This window comes from Terrapene carolina, unplaced genomic scaffold, assembly GCF_002925995.2.
Source record: "Terrapene carolina triunguis isolate 2854851 unplaced genomic scaffold, T_m_triunguis-2.0 Scaffold68, whole genome shotgun sequence".
Classification (NCBI taxonomy): domain Eukaryota; kingdom Metazoa; phylum Chordata; order Testudines; family Emydidae; genus Terrapene; species Terrapene triunguis.
In genome coordinates, this window is record NW_020664419.1 from 60894568 (window position 1) to 60917758 (window position 23191).

General features: G+C 38.1%; 1 protein-coding gene across 4 annotated transcripts in view; it reads right to left on the minus strand.

The window, feature by feature from the left end:
* The window catches only part of ZFC3H1 (zinc finger C3H1-type containing), a 60027-nt gene that overhangs the window by 5256 nt on the left and 31580 nt on the right, over positions 1-23191 (minus strand). For all 4 annotated transcript variants that reach the window (XM_024209095.2, XM_024209096.2, XM_026648804.1 and 1 more), the window contains exons 19-32: positions 21825-21946; positions 20081-20182; positions 19591-19710; positions 18673-18856; positions 13038-13224; positions 12259-12450; positions 10445-10682; positions 8887-8992; positions 8600-8798; positions 7987-8081; positions 6945-7055; positions 3465-3569; positions 3191-3356; positions 857-957 (exon numbers count right to left, since the gene is read on the minus strand). In XM_024209095.2, the coding sequence (XP_024064863.2) occupies positions 857-957; positions 3191-3356; positions 3465-3569; positions 6945-7055; positions 7987-8081; positions 8600-8798; positions 8887-8992; positions 10445-10682; positions 12259-12450; positions 13038-13224; positions 18673-18856; positions 19591-19710; positions 20081-20182; positions 21825-21946 (2028 nt within the window). The remainder of the gene's footprint in view (positions 1-856; positions 958-3190; positions 3357-3464; positions 3570-6944; positions 7056-7986; positions 8082-8599; positions 8799-8886; positions 8993-10444; positions 10683-12258; positions 12451-13037; positions 13225-18672; positions 18857-19590; positions 19711-20080; positions 20183-21824; positions 21947-23191) is intronic.

Consider the following 23191-nt stretch of genomic DNA (forward strand, 5'->3'; position numbering starts at 1 on the left):
ACAAATAATAATGTCTTTTTTAGAGCTATGCCCAGTCTGAGTAAATATGCATTTTGAAACATTTCATAAATATGAATCATTCCCATCTGTTGCATCAACTGAAAATTCTTATAAATAGGAAAGAAGAAATTAAAGACAACTTCTTAAGACAAATTCTTAATTTGTCTTTATTTAAAAAAAAAAATCTGAACAAATTTTAAGTTAAGGTTCAAACTAGCCCTACCACACTAACATAGCTACATATTCTTTGTCCTCTGTTGAACATTTTGAATAGACAGTGATTATATGTCTTAAAAAAAAATTTAACTCTTCCCTAGTGTTTCTCTACTCACCACAAATCAAAAGAGTCTGGAGCTTCTAGCCTTCTGACCACACACCCCAGATAGCACTATGAAAGTTACCAATAATTCTTGCAAGTCACTTTTTAGCCCTTCTGTAGATGGAACAGAATTCTGTCAGGCATTGGGAAACAACTGGTAAGATGCCAAAATGCCAGGGTGTTCTTCGGCAGGATGCAGCAAAGGAGAACTTGCAGTTTATTAACTTGTCCCCTTTTCAAACTCCTACATTCACTGGTCACCACAACACTTGTCTTTATTCTCTCTCTTCTATTATATTAAAAGATGTTCATACCAAGGATTTATTTTAGAGGAGTTTTACTTGTATTCTAGCCGATACATGGATATACTGAACCTGAACCTCTGCTTTTGCTAGACAAAGAACTTTTTCCAAGTTTTGGGGGTTTTTTTTGTTTTTTGTTTTAAAATACATTGAATTCCCAACTGCAACCATGTGAACTAGTCTTAAGATATATAGAACTGGTTAGCAATATACACCCTTAAGTTTATTTTCCTACCTTAGTGCAAGTCCAGGATTGGTAGGCATAGAAGAGCAAAACCGTTCCAAGGTTTTGGAATGTTGAGACTTTGGAACACAGCTCAAATAAAAGAAAATTACCTGTAAAATTCAAAGATAAAAGTGAATCCAATTTAAAAGGGTATGAATTCTAGTTGCCTGTAATTTTGATGAGAAATATAATTATTGGAACATGAATCTTAAGCATGAACCTTAATCTTAACAGTAAGTAAGTGTTTATTTGAGAGATACAATTACTATATTTTGCCTAGAAGTTTAAAAATTAAACTGAACAAAATTTCAAGTCCATTAGAGTAAAGCTTCCCCCAGCCTCCAGAAAGAAATTTGGTTCTCAGATTAGCAAAGTCACAATTACTATTGTAAAAAATTAATAAAACTCAAATAGCTGAAGCTCACGATGAGGATTCTTTCAGCTTAAACTTCATGGGTAAAATTTTCAAAAGCAGCTACATTACTCTGGCACTTTTGAAATTTTTACCATATGTATATAACACTTTAATTGGGAAAGAAGATAAAGACAAACACACCCATCTAGCAAGATTTCCATTCAAATTTAGCATCTTTTGTCATAACTGTATAAATACAAGTTTTGAACAATTCTCTCAATGTCCTTCACAGCAACAGCACAGGGTGCTCTACAACTAAACATATACTTAGCTGGTGTAATTAGTCATAGTCCTGTTGAAGTCAGTGAACTATACCAATTTACACTAACCAAGTAAACATATGAAATCTCTTACTGCACGGGGAAGGAGATGGCATGGAATTGTTTAATTACTAGATAGTAAGTAATACATTAGTATATAGTGTTATTCAGCCAAAAATTCCTTTCACTTCATAGACACGCATGCCCTAATGCAGTACACCGGGTGGCCAACCTGTGGCTCCGGAGCAACATGCGGCTCTTCAGAAGTTAATATGCGGCTCCTTGTATAGGCACCGACTCCGGGACTGGAGCTACAGGCGCCAACTTTCCAATGTGCCGGGGGGTGCTCACTGCTCAACCCCTGGCTCTGCCCGAGGCCCTGCCCCCACTCCACCCCTTCCCGCCGTGCCTTCGCTCCTCCCCCCTCTCCCCCAGAGCCTCCTGCACGCCACAAAACAGCTGATCGGGAGGTGCTGATCGGTGGGGCTGACAGTGGGAGGGAGGCGCTGGGAGCGGGGGGTGGGGGGGAGAGAAAAGAGCTGATGGGGGGCTACTGACGTATTACTGTGGCTCTTTGGCAATGTACATTGGTAAATTCTGGCTCCTTCTCAGGCTCAGGTTGGCCACCCCTGCAGTACACCATCAAATCACTTGTTCTGTCCTGAAACAGTTCTGAAGGAAGCATTTCAGATAGTTATTTAGGTGGAATTGCCCTCTGAGTGCTCCTGGTTCTTCTATCTTGCTGATAGATTCCTTAAGCATATTTCAGGGACTCTTACCCTCTCCTTTTTTGTTGCTATGCCTTGAGATTTTGCGTTGGCTCCTCCTTTTATACTTGGACCTTATCCACTCCCATAAATTTTAACTACCACCTCTACGTAGGTAATTCCCAAAACTACCTCTTCACACTCATTTATCTCCAACGATCTCTCAGACATCCCATCTTGGATGTCTTGTTGCCACTCCACACACCCTCCAAAATGGTCTATACCTCCTAATTTTGCTGAACCACCCCCTTAAAAAAATAAAGTCACAACTCCAGTACCCTTCCCATCTCCCACTATCATAGCCACCCTCTTTGTAGACTTTTTCCACTGTACACCATGAAGTCTCTCCTTCCTCTCATGACCAAAACAGAAACAAAAAACACCCTCTCTTGTCCTCTCTGCAAACACATACATCCACTCTAATCAAATCTCACCTTAACTACTATAACTTTCTCTTTAGTCTTATCCTCTTCTCATCTCCCCAATGTATTTAAAAATTTCTTTGCTGATGTGATATTGCTGTCTTGCTGGTGTAGAGCAACTTCTTCCTTGAATCTCTTCACTTTGTGTGTCTCACTGCATTTAATTCCAGCTCAACCTCACCTTTAAGAATGCTTATAATCTTGTTACCAACAATATTTGTTCTAATTTCTTCCTTCTCCTACCACTCTTCCAAAACATTTTTTCCATTTATCTTTATGCCCTCTATGCTCAGAACAGTCTCCCTTGTTCACTGCTTATTCACTGTCCTCCCTAAATTCACATTTTTTAAGAAACTGGGAAATGCTAAGAGAAAATATAAGCTTAAGGTGCTCTAATGCAATAAATTACTTAAGAACATTTGTTAACAGGTCATTAGCAATACACATTTAACATACAATTGGTTACTGAAAATTCTTACCCTATTATGAAACTCATAATTGGTCCAGTAATCAGCAGTGCTAAAAGGAATAGGGTATCGGGTGGGGACTGTAACTAGACATCTGTTCACTAGATCAGTAAAAAGCTTGAATTCTTGAACTTTATTGTTGGATCCAACAACTTTGCTATTGAGAAAAACAAGGTAACTGCAAAAAAAAAAAACAAAAACAAAAGAAAACCAAATTGACACTTCCAAAGGCCTTAGTTTTACAACTGTGAAATTAGGTAGCTTTCCCCCCTTCATTTAAACTTACTCCATCCAAATGTTCTGCACTGTTTCCTGTTGCATCACTGCTCCTAGAGCTGCTTCATAAGCATCCAATGCTTCACCAACACTTGCATGAAGAGACTGGCATAAACTGTTTGTTTTAAAAGTTACAAACAACATTATGCCTTAGTGGGTTTGCTCTTATCTTCTTTATTTAATATACAAGATAAGGACAATGCAGAGTTTAACATTTCACAAAGGCAGAAGTGAAATCATTAATGCTGCTAAAATAAGCCTAATTTCAATTTTATCAGTCATAATTTATAAAATGACTAATCTTACAGCAGTTAATGAGTAATAGTTTGTAAACTAAATAGGTATTTATAATGCATTTAAATAAAGATTAAAAGTTTCTCTTACCTGTACATTTCTACTCTTGAAAAGTACCTTTCTTTCTGCCAATCCTTACCTAAGAGTGTTCTCTGACTGCTGCAGACTGGAGACAGGTGACCAGAGCTTCCCTCTGGAAAGCTCCAGAACAATAACATTCCAAAAGGTATAATTAAATGTACACTTGAGAATATCAGACTATGATTGCTAGTTAAACACTAAGGGTTCAGAAACAAAACTGACGGGGAAATGGTAAACAGCAAATATATTGACACCCTCCCCCAAGAAGAGCAAGAAAAAAAAATGACAAACAATGGCTCAATAAACATTTAATATTGTTTTTCTGCTCCCGGAAGAAGGGGAGTATTAGACTGATGGACGGAACTTTTCCAAGAATAGAGATTAACAGATGAGACATTTCTGCCAGACACTCATCCACCAATTTATACTTAAGGGTTTAGCTAGGAGTTTGCAAAGGAGAAGTCTTTGGCTAAGTAGGTTATAAGAAAAAAAAATGCATCCAGAAACTGAAAGAGTATAGAAATGAAATATAGCTAGATAGCTAAATGAGCCCTCTGCCATAGGATGGAGACTGATGATGTCAAAGGCAGCACAGAGGATAACCAAAAGCCCTGTGTATAGTACTTGGAGAAGGTGTGAACAAAGGCCCAAGTCACTAGTCACAAAAGTCACATGCTCTTTCCAAGTAAATGTTGTTGCTCCTTGATCCTTTCAGGTTTTGGTATTTCCACTTTGTGTGATTGTATAAGACAGCAATGAACCTGGCAAGATGAACTTTGAAATATTTGTCCTTTGCACCTGACAAGGAAAGAGAGGCACCTGCTGACTTCCTGAGTCCATCCATCCTTTTGAAGATTTGTTTCACTGCTCAGCAGGGCATAGCTAAAGATGCTGTACTGCTCAACTTTATCAAGAAGGCTGATAAAGCTCAATGATTCTCCTTGCTGAAATTATTATTCTCAGAAACATCGATCATGGATAGGAAATAAGATATAGACTCATATGAATGGATAGTCTGTGACTACATGATGTACAAGGTTTCTAAAATGGGTGTTTCCTAATCTTGGCAGGCATGGATTGTTTTTATGATTCAAGAAGCTAAAAACGTACATGTGGAATGCAAGACTAAGCTCACTGTCCAGACAGCAAGTTATCCATAGGTGCTTGATGAATCTTCAGTATACTTATTCCTAGTGCCAAAGGGGCTGTGTTGTCCTGAATAAACTTCAGGATATATTGAATCCTGGTGCATATTAGTTGTAACCTGACACACTCTTCTTTTTTGCATGTTATTTATTATCTGTATCGTGGAGGCCTCATTGTACTAGATTCTGAGAGAGATGCAAAGTTCCTTCTCCAAACAGCTTACCATCTAATCTGAAACAATGCAACGAATGCAGCTAGGTAAAACAGCAGAAGTACGTTTTGAGAGGAGGGTTTTTATCTTTGCTGGCTTCAAAGAAACCTTCCACCAAATAAGTAAGCATTCATTTGGAGAGTTATTCCTGGCTCAGCCTCTCTATTCAAAAAAAGAACAGGAGTACTTGTGGCACCTTAGAGACTAACAAATTTGTTAGTCTCTAAGGTGCCACAAGTACTCCTGTTCTTTTTGCGGATACAGACTAACACGGCTGCTACTCTGAAACCTGTCATTATGCAAGGCACTGCATTTAGCCGTATGGAGTGGAAATCCATCAACGTCATGAAAAAACTCGTACAGATACAGACAGACATCATCTTCCTTTCCAAATGCAAGCAGATGGACATCATACCAAAAGGACTAAAGGTACAAAATCCATTACAATCTACATATCACACAGACTATGCTGAGAGACTGTGTCACACACTCTCAAAGAAACTGCGAAACCACCTGATCAGCATCCTATACAGCAAACAGGGAAAGATTAAGAATGAGCTCTCAAAACTGGATACTCTCATAAAAAACCAACCTTCCACACAAACTTCCTCATGGATAGACTTTGCAAAAACTAGACAAGCCATTTACAAGACAAACTTTGCCTCTCTACAAAGGAAAAAGGACACTAAACTATCTAAACTGCTACATGCCACAAGGAGCCACAACAGTAGTTCCCCAGACCCACCCAGCAATATTGTTAATCTTTCCAGCTATTCTCTTAGCCCAGCAGAAGAGTCTGTCCTATCTCGGGGCCTCTCCTTTTGTCCCTCTAGACCCACGAACGCGATACAGTTCTGCGGTGACCTAGAATCCTACTTTATTAAATTAGTTAGTCTCTAAGGTGCCACAGGTACTCCTGTTCTTTTTGCGGGTACAGACTAACATGGCTGCTACTCTGAAATCTATTCAAAAAGCCATGCAGTCAATCATGGAGATGGCATAAAACCAGACCATGAAGTAGGCTTCTTACATGACAGCACAAGAGAATATCCCAATGACATTGCCTATACTAAAAGAACGGTCCTCTTTGGCTGTTACCATGACAACTAGTATCGTCTCCTGGCAAATCTTTAATATCCTTGCTTTCAGACGGAACAGTAGAAAAAACAAAATAGACCATAAGTGCATGACTGGGATCTGTACACCTTTACACATCGCTTTCTTCTTGAGGAAGACCATGACCGTGGCATTTTCCCTTGTTGAGAAGAAGTCCGTCTCTGGGAAGTCCCAACTTTTAGAACATGCATGTCCTTACTGTAGGAAGACTGGGCCATCGAGGGTGGAGAAAAAGAATGCTGAAGAACTAAGCAAAGCCAAAATAGAGAAATGGGAAAAACCTAGAACGAGAAGTAGAGATAGATGAAAGAGAGAAATGAAGAAAAGTTTAAGGAAAAAAAAAAAAAAAGCCACTGGCAATTTTGGTAGCGATAAGCCACAGCCACTGTCCTGGCTCAGCAAGGACAGAACCTCTGGAACTTCTGCCAAGCGTGAGCCTTTGATGACATCCTCATTTACAGCTCCATAAATCCATCTCTGTTCTGCAGCAGCCAGGGAAGCATCTAGCATCTGGTGGATTAGTCATTCAAAGAATCCAATGTAATACGCACTTAAATATGTAAAATGTACTCAAACAAATTAGAAAATCCACTGTTTACTCAGACCCAGTGTTCATTTCTCAGAGGCTATAAAAATTCTCACCAGTAGATTTGCCACAAAAATGGGACTTGCTGGTTTAAAATATCGTCTGTAAGATGTCCTTTATACAAAGGTGATGTAAATTCAATCGGCATTGGAAAATTCAAGAGATACCTAAAACAAAAATATGCATATACTTGAACATGAACTGCTTCACTATATATAGAAATAATACTGGCCAGACAAATATTTACTGATATACTTTAGAAATACAATTAACATCTCACATTCAAAATAGATAAGGTGTACCTAGCATCAGCTTTCTAAAAATATTCCTTAGCTGTTTAGATTTGATAAGCCTATTTTAAAAAGTCCTTTTTTCTTTTTATTCTGCACCAAGAAAGATACTAGACTATATAAAAACTGCGAACACTCAGCTTCTTTACATCTGTTCTTGATGCAGATATATGTTTCCTTTTTCACATTATATGTACATCAACCCTTTACAACTGAAAATTATCTACCTTTGATCAGCTTGTGGAAAAAATAAAAACTGCATTACCACCATTAAGCTGACAGTATATAAAAAAAGTGAAATTCAAGTTTATTTGATTTGAATGGAGCTAGTCTTGTGCTTAAAGTTACGCGCATAACTGGATTAGGGCTTTATGCAGGTACCTAAATATAGATTTTGGAGTGTAATTTTAGGCACACCGCTTTAAAAATTTTGGCCTAAATATTCAACATATTTCTATTCCTCATCCCAAAAAGCAAGGAAATGAAAACACCAGCAGATGTTAAAATAAACTAAGACCAATTTAACTGTAAACTGCCTTGCACTGCTCAGATGAAATCAACAGAAATGACATGGTCAAATAAGGAGAGTGCAAACCTTAGAACAGTGCACAATCCAATGGATTGCAAAACGTAGACACAATGCAAGTTAAAAATGGAGTTTTAACAACTCTAGATTGCCTGGCTTTTGTGGGAAGGAGTCCTGCTGTTAGTTTTGCAATTTTAATAAAATCAGATACTTAACAATTTATTATATTATGACACCATAATTATACCAGTATGAACTAAATAACGCCTTCTCCAATCCTACCGTAACAGATCCATGGGACTGTGTTCCTGACATACATTCTCAAAGAAAGCTGCGACAAATTCTTGCAACAATGGAGGAATACTGTCTGCCCTTTTCTGTTTTAAAAGTAAATTAGACATTACATAAGACTTCTCTCAACCTACAGCACACAAGTTAAAAAATACATTAAACTATTTCTTAAAGGAGTACTTTCCCTTGAATCTTTCAAGGAGCAATATAATTCAATTATATCAAAGGGCGGGTGACAGGAAGCGAGGAGATAATGCACTAATGTGTTTACATTGTGACATCCTCTACTCTTCTTGCACAAGGATGCGGTTTGGACACAAGACTGGGTGTCAGTTACTCAAGTTCTGAACCCAATTCTCACATCAATTCTTCCTATTGCCTTGCGCAAGTTACTCAATTTCCCGGCTCCTATTTCCCTAACTATAAAATGAGGATGACACATCACAGCTATTTTGCAAGTGTTAGTTACATTTTGTTAAGTGCTTTGAAGATTGAAAGTACTACAAGAGTGCTAAGTATTATTGCTAACTACACATTACAAGGTACAAAATATACTCATTTTACAGAATACACAAGCCACAAAACTAATGAGGGTGTTTTTTACCTGGGAGATGAGGAATTTGCACATATGATAAAAAACCTGTGCATTTTGAGGATTTTTCTCAAATGCTGTAAGCCACACAGCACAGGCTTTGTCATTCTGTTCCATCCGCAAGTATAAAGTAACCAGCGCTTCCAGCAACTGACAGTTGATAGGGCATAACTCCAGCAATGAGCTACACAGTTCTATAGCAGCCTCCCACCTTAAATAAAACAGTTAAAAGTTTAAAAAAAGGAAGTGCTGAACTGAACATCCTTATACAAGTGTTCTGTCTGGTAACCTGTTCTTACCTTTCCAGTAGCTGCTGCAAAGCAATCATGTTTCTGTAAAGTGGAAGGCAGATAGCTATTCTTTCATCAGCTCCAAGATTTTCATCAGTACATGTTTGTACTGCATCTAAAAAGACAAAAGAAGTTAAAAATCAAGCCTGTAAATATAAGCTTAAACACAGATTTAAATAAGTTAAGTTTTACACAAATCTATACAACACATATTTAAGTTGATTTTTACCTATGAATTAGGGAAAGGAAACCTGTAACCTTCAGAAAAGTTGTTTTCAGATAGTTAACAACATGTAATTCAAGAACGAAGACTTTCTTACCTAATAATTTTCTGGTAATTTTCTCACCTGTGGAATTCAGATGAGCTGCCATGTTCTTAGTGGAGACTCCAGGATTAAGTCCCTCCCTTCACTTCAGGATACCAGAAATTCAGCAGCAGCACAAGCAAGTGGTTCAATCTCTCCCAAACACTTTGTTTTATAACTTTTTTCTTTAATTAGTTTTTATGCAACAGGGACTTCAGTTCAACTTTTAGCTGGCCTCCCCCCCAATCCTGAGCTGAAGAATCACTAGAGCATTGAGGCTCGAATCCCTTGGTGCAGCACCTCTCTAGTGGACTCCCTCCCCCCACCACAACTGCCGAGAAGACCTTCAAGCACCAAGTCAAGTCCAAGACATGCTATAGGTAGCCTGGGTAGAATCTGACTTTTATTAAAAAAATAATTTTGACTGGGAAAAAAAAAATCAATGTTTAAATAAAAAAATCCTTAAAAATAAATTTACACAGTTGTGGGAAGTTATGGGGAGGGGTCAGAATTATTTAATGACAGTAGATGTTGAGATTCAAAAAGTTAAAGCTTTATAACCGTTAAACACAAATTGTCATCACATCATCAAAATATTTTTAAAAATAAAAAAAAAAAAAAAAATCCTTAAATCCAACTCCAATAAGTTCTCAAGCAGCATTTTCTTTGTCCCTTAAATTTTGTTCTTCATCAATGGAAACATTTTTGTGTTGCTGTGTATACAGTGAAATCAAGTTTACAGATATTTACTAATAAAAAGCTAATCCTTCCAAGCCTAGCGATGGGCAGCTTTTCCAGAACCTTGAAGGGTGGTGCATCCTATGCACCATGTTGCAAGCCACCAACCCTGGATCTATTAGTCCATGGGGCTTTGAGTTGGACTCAAGCTGGGGCTTCACTTCCCACTGCCCTGCCTGAAGCCATGACTTCACCATAGGAGGCTTAACTGGGAGCATCAGGATTCCCAAAGAGAGGAGAATTTTTTTTTTTTTTACAGGTTGCTAGGAGTAAGTCTTGCCAACTCCAGAGGATGTGTACCCCAAAAAGACAAAAGCTAGTGTGTCTCCTTCATACGTCAATAATTTGTACCACTAACGAGCAAGCGCTTTAATCAGAGTTTAAACCTTTTCCTTCCCATCCTGAGTTCCACAGGTGAGAGGCATTGCCCATTTGAATGAGGATAGCAGCAGTGCATCTGCAAAGTTATGTACTAAATAACTCACTTTTCTTAAAAAAGAAAACAAAACAAAAAAACCACTTACCTTCAAACACAGCTAACAACATATCAGGATTGGTCTTCACATCTTGAATTGTTTGCCATGGTATTAAAAACGGTTCTTTGTTCATTATCCTCGAAGGGTTGGCATTAGCAGGATCATAAAACTTGACAGGGAGAACACTGAATTCAATTAGATGTATATAAGCTAGCCAAGCCAAGCAGCGGTCACTTATGGTGAGGCGTTCTGCTATTATCTTTTCATTAGCTGATTTTAAAGCATTCTGTAAAGATAAAAGACAAACAGGATTATATTTTTGATTGATATGCTCTACATAGGAGAGTAGTATATTTTGAGATCTGAAAATGAGAGAAACAATGAGGAAACGTGAAGTTTCTATGTTCTCAAAGGCTCTCGTGATGACAGAAAGGCATCCCAAAGACAGACCTGGAGCCAATACCTAGTCTCCTTACTCATACAAGCAGCCAAAGTACACATAAAGCAAACGTGATATGGCCCTTGAATAGCATAATACTATGGGCTTAGAGGATGACAATGACCTGTCTTACTCAGAGAAGTGACCATATAAAATGGACTTCGTACTCAGCATCTCTTCTCCCTGCACGTATTCTATCTTATCTATTTACCTGAAGACAGATTTGCACAGATGTCACCGAGGGCAGTAGTGCGCCTTCAGGTTCTGCTACTAGTGCTATATGCAAGACTGAAAATAGTCCAGTATGACTGGCACATCAGAAATAAAGTTTGTGATGACTGGCAGTTAGACAAAAATCTGTGTGAGAGAGAATGCAGTACACGTGCTCTGGAATCAATGACGCACAACAAATACAGCTGTACAATATCACATTTAGAATAATGTTTAGGGCAGACTAGCCCCAAGACATAAAAGACTTACCTAAACTGGTAGGTTAGGAAAAAGCATTACAAAACAAATTAAAAAAACCCACATGACTAAGAAAATCCCCTTGCTGGTAGGCACGAAACACTGAAGTATGCAGCTATTATAGCTCCCTTTTGCTAGGAACAGACATCAAAGTTTTGTTTCCCACTTCCAACTGCTAGCAGGTCATACCTAGTAATGATCAGAACGAGTCTTTCAGGATATCTTTCTACATTTCACAGATAAGTAGCAGAGCCCTGTCATTGCTGTGATTTTTGCAGCCATGGAAAAGGACTACTAACGCCTCTATTGCTTATGAAAAGTGAAAAGAAAACAAAATCACACGCAGGCATAATGTTTTCAAAGGATGATGTAAAGGACAAGGAACGAAGGACAGATAAATAATTCCCCCACCCCAAGAAGTTAAAGTAGTACCCAAAATTTTACAATGGTTCAAATATTAAACACAGTATTTAAAATATTTTTTTGTAAAAGTTGATATGAAATCACCAACATCAAATTGCTTTGAAAGGGCCTTGGACTATTAAATTAGGATAATGAATAAATATACCTCACAAGCTGTAACAATCAACGTTGCTGCTTTGCAATACATGTTCCAAGTTGTAAGATAAAAATTCAATAAACTTTTTTTAAAGACAGCCTTTTAGCAACAATTCATGCAATCAAGAGGGAATTCTTTTTGAAAGTTTTAAAAATTTATCCAAATCTGCCTTATTAACACATGCACAAAAGCATCCCTCCAATTGTATCAACTTTCTGCAGATAAATGGGATAACTCGCCTAGAATTCTAGTAGCTCCAATTCCAGACACCATAAAGTAGTAAGGAAAAAGGCAATTGTTTGGGTGCTTAAATGAAAAAACAAAAAACCCCCATCATAATTAGTATTTAAGCATCCAGTATAATAGGGGTTAAAATGTGTGTAACTTGATAGTCACCTGAAGTAGAGCAAGAGCATTTTGATGTCTTCCTGTAAACATGCTTAAGTGAACTCTGTACAGCAGGGTCTCCAACAGCTGAAAGGACAGGAGATCAGAGTTTTCTTCACCCTCTGTACTTTCCATTAGGAACTGCAGCATTCTCCCACATACATAGTCCTTTCCATCAAAAGAGTTCTCCAAGTTCAAAAACTAGATAGAAATATTTCACACAAATAATTATTAGGGGGAAAACTTCAGTACAGTTACTAAGGCTAAAAGCTATATAAATCACTTATTTTATTCACATGAACAACTACTAGCAAACTGTTAGGGTTCAAATGCAATGCTCCTTTTTTATTTACTGTGTTTTTAGATATTACCTCAATGAAAAAAACACTCCATTCAAATGTTATTGACAATCAATATTCACAAAAGGCAAAGAAATTTCAAGTTAAATTGAGGTTTACCTTAAAAAAACAAAAAACAAAAAAACCCACACCTTTGTATCTAGGGAACGTAACACCTTGCTTTAGATAAATTTGATCATCAAATCAAGTGCAATAGGAATTGGACCCTGCTAAGGACAGCACTTTAAACTTAACTGTGAATTTCCTTGCTTTTTATCATTATATTAGATCTTTTTAAAAGCTAACGTATTAGCTTGGCTAGCACAGGGAAAAAAAGATACACTCTCCCTGTTGCACACTAAAATTCACTGCTTACCTATAGTATTTGTATATTTTTGCACTATATTATATATAGGTGCTTGAAGTACATTGTGTTATTTTGTTTCTTACCGTCCACCAGATTTGGTAAGTAGGCGCATACTCTACTGCTGTCTCGCACATCTCCTGCACTTCCTCCTTGGTTCCTCTTTTTGAGAATAGCTTGAGGTAATGACACCAGATTTCAGGGTTCTCTTTGTTGTTTTCTAGTGCTCGAGCCAGAACATTTAAAGCAGAATCCAAGCACTCAGAGGATGAACTGTGAAGGAAAAAATTGGGCCAATATATTACATCTCAATGTTTTCTTAAAGTGAAGAGTGGACTTGGTAATTTTTTAGAGCCCATTCGAGATGGAACATGGAAATGGATCATTTCAGAGGGAGGCATGTCAACTGAACACAAATAAGAATTTTTTAAAGAAGTGTTTTAAATGCTTCTTGCCATTATAAAATGGAGGGCTGCAGAAGGACCACACTTTTTTCATATTTATATGAACTGCATACTATTATCACATATTCTACAAAAGGACAGGAGTATCAGCTCCCTGGAAGAAGGTGCCAGTTAACAGGATGTGGTTAACTTGAACAGGGGTTAGCCATGGGGCCTGAAGTCTCCCACCCTCTGACCCAGAAAGAAGCTAACATTTCAAAGAAGTTAAATAAAGCAAGAAGTTGGATTTCACTCTTTGGCAAGATTTTATCTGTTACATACAGCACATGTGGGATGTTACTCTTTACTGCAGACTAGAATGCATGTCAAGTTATTTCACTCTTTTACTCTTGCCCAGTTTTAGGCTGCAACTCCCCCTCCCCCCCTTTTGGGGATAATTAACTACTCACCACATTTAAGTAACACAAGTATAGTTCTGGGCAAAACTGCCAATCAAGTGATGGACTGCATATGTGGATCGCAGTTTATAAACATCAAGTAACTTCCATAAAACTATAGAGAGCTTCTCAGGCTAGCCATATTTATTCTATTTGAGGGAAGGATGTGTTCAGGAATTATTTTACACAGTCCTAAATGATTGTGTTTATGCATGAGATTCAAAATAAGATTAAAACACCTTGTGTGCTCTCTGGGTCATGTATACAAACCTCTGAAATTATTTATATGCAAACAGACTTTCTACTGTGTATCTCAACAAAGCAAAAACATTGCAAATCAGCTACTGGACTTATATTCACAAGTCATAATGGGCCTGTTCACCTTTTAACAGCCAGCTCATCAGGAGAGTTGTTTCAGAGAAGGAAGTTCCATCCTGCTCACTGGTACTCCTTCCCCTGCAGCCCTCAAAACAACTTGTGTCCATGTTTTTAAGAAATGCAGCGTACATTTAGAGTGCTCTACAATGTAACTAACAATTTCGGATTAAATTTCCATGTATATGATAGTTTGGTCAGCTTTCTGGCCCTAGCAAGTTATCAGTGAATCCTTGGTAGTAGTAAGTTTGGGGACCACAGCTCTATACTGTGGTTCCCTTACATATATTTAAGAACGGGGGGGGGAGGGAGGAGGAAGAAGGGGAGGTTCCCCACAACCACATACCCCTCCTTTAAAAACAAAAACAAAAAAAAACAAAACAAAAACAAAAAAAACCATCACCACCAACTTAGGACACCAGATTTAAGAGAGACACTAGAATTTGGACAGTTGTGCAACTTTATTCAATTTCATAAAGTTTGTTTAATTATCTAATCCAATCTGGGTTTTTAGAACTATAATTTGAACATATGGATTTTTTGCATGTTAGGACATACCCTAAGATTTTAGTGAGAAGAATGGGCCTGTTTCAAACTGCACAGGGGCTGTGCAATGTTTGCTGTCAGACAGACACCAGACATAAGTAGTTTTCCAAATTTAAATGATTTCTATGTTTAGTTTTCACAGAAATCATTCCTGAAAACCCAGAATCACAGAAATAACTGGAAGCGAATGGAAGCAGCACTGCCAGGGATTTTATTAAAAAGCTTTACTCATGCTGAAACCCCACTGTTCTTTCTAGTCATAGCTGCAGTCCTGTCAGTGCACAGCCGCTCACACACACAACCCAGTTAAAATCTTCATCCACTATGAAGGTATCCAAGACTTTAGTATTTCCTCACTGGTTGTTCAGATTGGGGTTTCTTTGCAAAATAAAAAAGTTCTTCAACCTATTGTACCTGTTTTGGAAAATCTCACGTAACACAGAAGCTGACACAAATTGGCTATGTTTGTGGATTCTTCAAGCTGCAGTGCAAAATACCACCTCTTCCTAATTTGTTTTATCAAGTGGTCGTAGGCATTTTCACATGGTCATCAATGTGTCAACGGATGGCATCATTTGACACCAAAATGGTTTTCTGGGCCATGGCTGCTTGTTCCCCAATCATCATTTTATACACATCTATTTCTTTTGGAAATAAAAGGGTCTTGCTAATGCTGTGTGCTTGTTTGCATTTTAGAATTCACATGGTCACAACACAAGATCCTTCAAAGGCTTTCTGAGGAACTGTTTCTTTAGCAGTGACTATTTCTGCCACTTAAATTCTTCCTCTTTCCTAAGGGGAAAAAAAATTGCTGCTCATGTTTGGTTTCCCTGGCCTCATACTTTCATTTACTAACGCTTAAGCAAATGACACATATTGTTGCCATGCATTTTCCAGTCATATAAAAACATGAAAATCCGAACAATGTAACTATCACAATGTCTACTTTTCTTCCTTTTCCATTTAACTTGATTTAAATCATCACCTTCTTCAGCTGAATGTTTGCTACATGTAGGCTTAGCCCTTGGTAAAAGTCATTCCATTATAAAAAGATGCACCTGTCTCGCCTTCATTTCCCTTCCCTTATCTGTGAATGCTATTGCTGTTGGCACTGGAAGTCTCTTTGCCCTCCACGCCAGCAGGACTTTCAGTTGAGAGTCTTCCTGCTCAATGCTTCCCCCAGCAGAGAGTCTCTGTGCTAAAGGCCCCCTGCAGGAGCATAGGGCACAGAGAAGTTCCCAGTCCTGGAAACAGGAGCAACTTTAGGCACAGACCAGTGGTTTTCAAACCTTTTTCATTTGCAGACCCCTACAAATTTTCGAATGGAGGTGCAGACCTCTTTGGAAATCTTAGACATAGTCTGCGGACCCCTAGTGGTCCATGGATCACAGGTTGAAAGCCACTGGTGTACACCAATAGATAAGATGAAGGTGATTTTTAAAGTTAATTGGGGGGGGGGAAAGAAGAGAGCATACTGATTAAAAAATTTTTCCCCAAATGCTCATGGCTCCCCCATGAATCTCAGTTTGGCAAGCACTGATACAGAAGTTGTGGATCACTGTACTTCCTCACATAAATTAGCTTTGTACCCGGTGTTCATATTGCAATTATAGTCAATACAGAAGCCTGTTAAAATTCTCCATCTTAGCATTAACAAGTTAACAAAATTAAAAGTTATGATTCCAACAGTAGTAACTCCACTGCTGGGATGTGCCTGGGGAATTTTTATTGAACTCAATAAGTGGTTAGGTTACGCCAAAGTATACATAACACAAACCCACACAACACAGTAGGTGGGGCTGAACTGCAGTTCATGTGGTTATCTAAATGTTAATTTTTGAAGACTAAATTTCTTGATTTGTTTAAATTAAACTTGAAATTCAGCATAAAAAAAAGTTATTTTTCAAGGAAATATGCAAAAACCTGAATGCCATTTGAAATATACATCCATACATGTGCAAGCCTGCACATATCTTGTAATTACATTACTTACTTAATTTGGTAAGTTACATATTGCACATGATGCTATTTTCACTTCATTACAAGGAATTACTAGCTCCCAAATTGATAAGGCATAAGTTCCTCATTGAAGATTACACAAATACCAAATTTGAAATTGTAGAGCTCAAAAATCAAGATTTTTCTTTAGACGTGGAGGAAGAGATATATTCATGTGCTGATGCTAAGGAATGAAGAGCTAAATTTTGTACATGATTTCCAAAATAATTCGCATTTAGACAGAAAATTTCATCCTGAAGGATATATATTTCTGAAAAGGGAAGCTTATTAAATATTTATAGTGCAGTAGTACCCAGAGGCCCGAGTCAGGATGAGGGTCTCTTTTGCTATGGCTTACACAAACACACATGAAGAGACAATCCCATTCCAGAACAGTTTATGATTTAAGAAATTTAGAATGAAACAGCCTACTCAACCATAAGTGACCAAGTTGCTACTGGGATGCTTTGATCATAAAATAAAAATATGTTGATTCTCTAATTCTAATCAGTTAAGGAAAATGGAAAAACAGTTACCGTATATACTCGTTCATAAGCCGAATTTTTTTAGTAAAAAAGGGAAGCACCAGAGAAGGGGGTCGGCTTATGAATGGGTATAGAGAGGGAGTATTGGTACACAGCCCCTCCCCCCAACAGAGGGAGCAAGGAGAGGCAGCACAGCCAGCAGAGCCAGAAGGGAAGAGGCGGGGCCAGAGTCTCTCCACTTCTGGCCACGTTGCTTTCCCCCCAGCCTCCGAAGCAGCTGCAGCTCCGGGGCTGGCAGGCTGCAGCCGTGCCGCTCGGCCCTGCCCCCCAGAGCAGGCTGTGGCCGCACTGCCCAGCCTGCCAGAGCACACTGCGGCCGTGCCGCCCAGCCCAGCCCGCTGGAACATGCTGTGGCCACGCCGCCCGGTCTGGCCCACCGGAGCAGGCTGCGGCCGTGCTGCCCAGCCTGCCAGAACAGCTCCAGCCAAGTCAGAGACATCCTCCCCTGGCCCTCCCCAGATAAGGTGGGAAGGGATGGGATGGGGAGAGTGTGGGGGTTCCGGGCTAGGGGTGGGGTCATGTGGGGGTGGTCACAGAGGTTACTCCCGACTCCCAGCTTCTCCCCCCCAAAAAAATTTCCCCACCAGGGTAAGCAGCTAGCACACCGGGACACTTTGTTTACTTAGGTTTACTTCCGTGCCTGCGGACGCTCGAGGTAAACAAACAATCTCGGCCCACCAGCGGCTTATCCTGATGGCCTGGGAGCCAAAGTTTGCTGACCCATGAATTATAGGGTTGGCTTATGAACGGGTTATAAAAATTTTCCATTTTTACTTACCCAACTTGGGGGGGTCGGCTTATAAACGAACCGGCTTATGATCGAGTATATATGGTGACTAAGAATTCCAAAGGCAAGAAAATTACAACATGAAAAAACACACTGGAGTTAGGTTACCATTTTCCCACATAGATTAAAAACTGCAAAACACCTGGCAGTTCTTACTCTAGTGAGTCATCTTAAGGCACCTTGAGTACAAGTTGTCTTAGAATGCCATCCCAAACATTCTAAAGGCAGATTTAAAATCAGTGTTTCCCTCTATTATACTTACCTTGATGTAAAAATTCACAGAACTGGACAAATTTATTCCACTGTAAACTTATAAACTGTGCATTTTTTAAAGCAATTACTGCTTTACTAATTCTCATTTCAACTACTTCCACTCTGAAATAAAATCTATCTGGAGTTAAAATGCAAATATAATTTATTACTCATGCACTGGACTGTGTACAGCAAGAGATCTAATCTGAAATTTTTTCTAACTGCTTTTAAGCAATAAGGTATTTGTGGCTTTGTCAAAGAAACAAAGGGTCCTTTGACACCAGGAAGGAAACCTGATTACAGTAGCACAGGTGAAAAGCATCAAACAAAAAATATAAAAGGGCAACAGATTTGTTTGCATATAGATAAGAACCTACCCTTCATTTTGACTCAAGTACTTGTATGCAAGTTTAATCCAAAGCTGTACATCACAGGGGTTTTCAAGTACACTCGCCTCCAGATTAGAAATGTCATCAGTCTCATTTGTGAAATATCTGACATCATCTGGAGTCACAACAGCATCCAGAGCTCGAACATTTGTTTTGTGTTCTACAGGATTGGCTGCAAGAATAAAGTGTCTCTGTTCAGCATGCAGATTACCTTTCACAGTGGAACTTGAACTAATCAATCATATATTTAAGATGAGTGAAAACACCATCAAACAGACTTCCCAAGTAATTGTCAGGATACCTTTCAAATACAATAGCCACCCACCACATTTAGAGAAAGGTAAAGGTATTCTCTCCTTAAAAGTAGGAAAGAAGCGATAAGTATGGCACAGAAAACTGGCTTTATTTCAAATGTGAAAACTGGAAAAAGGCAAGCGTAGAGGGCTGCTTTTGCAGGATCAGATTGGTTAGGAATAATTTATAGGGCAGCACTGAGAGTGAGGCAGAGCTCATAGGAGAAAGTTCATCACAAAACAAGTCTGATTCTCTGAAGATCCTTCTTGCAGGATTCACTCTGTGGGGGTTTGTGCCATTTGCACAAATCATGTGGGAAATCTCTCTAATCTTAGATGCTCCAGAACATTCTAGCAAGTTCCTTTCAAGAGAAGGGAATAAGAGCTCCCACTAAGCCTTTAAATTATTAATTTTTTTAATGGATATCCATAGATTTAATCAGCTTAGAATAAAGAACAGGCAAATGAAGAGAAGGTAGTCAAGAAGCTTATGCGTGGAGTATATAAATGGGTCATATACTGAAGCAAATTCATGCTTTATCTGAATAAGTGCTTGCAACTTCTCCCCCACCCCCATTAGTTATTTCTAATGCACACCACAATTTTGCCTTACCATATTTAATAGGTCCCAGAGATTGTTCCTCCTCACTGCTGCTACTACTATCTAAAACAGGTTTTCTCCAGTACTTAGGTCTCCATTTCCTTTTGTCTTTCCAAGTTGTAAATGGAGGTGCTGTAACCAACCAGAACAGTAGAAATTGTTTGCTTTTGCATCCACAAACCAATGTATTTTTGTTCAAAGTTAGTCATTTTAGGTAAAATTGTCAGAAGCATTTAAGTGACTTAGAAGTATAGATTCCATTGACTTTCAATGAGAGCCTTAGGTTCCTGAGTGCACAAGTCACTTTTGAAATTTTTACCCTATAACAAAAGAAGCTTAAAGACAGAAAACCATAACCATACGTTTCAGTGAAATGAACTTAAATAGAGTAAGCAGATCTTCTCTTTACAATACTATCGTAAGAATTTGTCAAGCTCATACGCTATGTTAACACTATAATACAACAGACTGTTTTATTAAAAATATCAAACAAGTTACTTACTGTGACCTTTACTCTCATTGATATTGCTAACAAGAAGAACGGCCATCTGATCCACTGACATTCGATCTCTGTTTACACCAAAAAGTTTTTCGACATATTTTTCTAAAATGAGACCAAGATTATAACTTAACTAGATACAGCTATAAATAAATGTGTACCATTTATGAAATATTAAAACATAAGAGAATCTCAGCAGAAAGCATAATGACAATATAAATATCACCACCATTATTTCAGTGCTGATCATTTCAAGTTAATATGCTTATCAAGTGTGGCTGGATATAGAAGTCAGAATTCGGAAAAGATATATTAGGCCATTTTATCCACCCCCCGAGATTATTCCTGCAGTACATTTTCTAGTGCTTTGGTCTAGTCTACTTGTAAATATCCTTAGAAAAGGGGGTTTCCATATGTGCTTTCTAAGCCACTGCTACAGATTACATCTCACAAACAGAAATTTCTTTCTGATTTTTCTAGTCTGACTTTCTTGTGTTACTTTCATCCCATTACTCCTCAAAGATGCAGAAGAGGAATCTAGGGGAGGGGGAAGGAACATGGAACTTCACCACTTTCCCCATGTCTTTAGATCCTGATTTAAGCTCTTCCCCTTGCATTTGGTTAAGAGAACTGGAAAAATGAAACTGAACAGTACACAGCCACTATCCAAAATGAATGAAATATAGTCATCCTATATGATGAAAAGTACATTAGTTTTTAAAAATTCATTTATAACAATCCAACGTGGTGGTAGTAAAAAACAGATACTTTTTTAGAATCATAATGATGTTTAAGAAATCAATTTCTCTACTGAACCCTAGACCATCCCTCAAATTTGCATAATTTCAAAAGACATTCTCCAAAACCGTATCTGGAGTAAAAAAAATGGCATCTGGCTCAGTCTCTTAGTAGCAGAATGATGTAGATCATATATACTTTTTAAAACCAAGTTTATCTCGAGCTTTTTGGCATGGCAAAACAGAAGTATCAATAGAGTGCATATTACAGGAATTAACAAGAAATCTTGCTTCATTTTTCAATTTAAAAGATGTGTACACCAATATGCCATTATTAAGTTTAAAAACATTAATATTTAGACTATTTTAAACAGGTTAAAGTTGGATGGGTAAGTGGCAAAGTTACATAATCATCAGTCTTATCTCTAGAGATCTCGGCTTAAATAGGACTGATCTCTAGAGAAGAGTTTGTCTCATCCTAGATCCCAGGAGAATATGTACACTTTGGCACAAAATAATCATCATTAAATCTAGCCCTGAGGATAGATTAGAATATGATTACGTCTTGATTGTGGAAGAAGCTTTCCTGGTGCCTATTCACACTATACCTAGTTCCATTAATAAGTACAACATCCCATTAAGTTACGTATATAAGCAATACAAAAGGAAGGTAGAGAAGGTTTCCGCTCCCCAGCCATGAGATCTTGTCTCCTTCATTTCTTGTTTGAGTGAAATGCCCAGTGAAATTAGGGAGCGTTTTCTCCTGAATAAAGAAGGAGTTTTTCCTGAATGCAGGAGTTACTGTCTACTACTGAGAATTTTACTATGGACTAACTGACTCAAAAATGGCTTTCCACTTTTCCATACAGTAACATTTTATAATGTATACAATGACCACTAGAAAGACTAATGATTCTTTAATTCTAGAACTTCTAATGAAAATAAAAGCTATCCCTTTGGGGGGGCGGAAATGCCCAGTTTTACATTCAGTAGGAAACAAACTTAAAAACCTGTTGCAATGCTGATTTCCTCATCAGTGCTTTTCTCTGAACAGCCAATCAAAGTTAAATTGTACGAAAGAATGTCCTGAAACAGTTGCTTTCGGTTAAGAGTGCAGTCTTTCATGTGCTGCCTAAAAAAAGAAAGAGAAAAGTTAGACTAAAAAAAAAAAGGATTCTCAGACAACAAAATATCACCGAAGTAAAGATTTAATATCAGGGCCACAATCAGCAAGCATTACTTAAACCCCACTGAAGCAGAGAAAACAACAAAAAATTAAAATGAAAAGATGTCTACGGAGCACAATGTGTAAGGTGCCCTGAAATTTCTACTAATCAACAACTATGCTTTTAGGCCTTGCCCAAACACAAACTTGCAATAAAATAATTAACATGGTTTTAATTCACCCCTTTTGATATTTCAGTACAAGTCTACGTGTGGACCACACTTCAAAATACACACTTGCACTGACGTAACAAAAAGGTGCCAATTAAAACTGATTTTGTTATTTCAGTGCATGTTTGTGTAGACCAGTTTAGTATCCTGGGTATAGTCTCACCACACTGTACAAGGAATAGACGTGCACTACTTCTACTAAACATAAAATAGCTAGGTTTGCACATATGATGTTCCTACAAAGATAAGGGGAGTTGGGTGTCTCATGCCCTTGTGTATTGGTAGGAGAATTCCTCTCAGAAATAATCTAGTTATTGTTGGTTACAGATTATATACCCAGAGCCAGTGAATCAGTACTCCACTTCCTCTTTTTTTTTTTTTTTTTTTTGGTCAAGTCAGATCAACCTCATCATTTGAGAGGTTCCAATGGTAGGCAAGCAACAGCTAGCTAATGAAACTCCAAGTGAACAGGCCATTGTTAATATAACGGGTAACACCATTTAGTGATGTGCCTTCAAATTATACAGATTTTAATGCAGTTCTTCTAAAGCAATTTTAAACTGATCTCTTGCATTACAATAGGATCTTTTATTAAATAATTCCTTAATACACCATGCTAGATATGTTACTAATTTATTTATAGTGTGCTAAATAGTATGCTTCCTCACCCACTGTTACATCAGGTAATAAAAGACTCTGCTGTAATTATGATACAAGAGAGTTCCCATCTCGATACAAAAGAACCTAAAGGATCTGACATAATGGTGAACAAAATCCTCAAAAACTCAAGCGATCTTTCTTTTTCCAGGTTTAGACATAAGAGATCTCCCTCCAGGACTGGAATTGGCACAATGATTTTCTTTCTGCCAAGTGAACTTACGCAGGCAAGTATTTAATGAGACAAGATTTAGAATGGAAGGCTATAGCACATCATGCAGACAGACCTGGTTAAAAATCAGACATGTCTATTTTCATCTCTTGG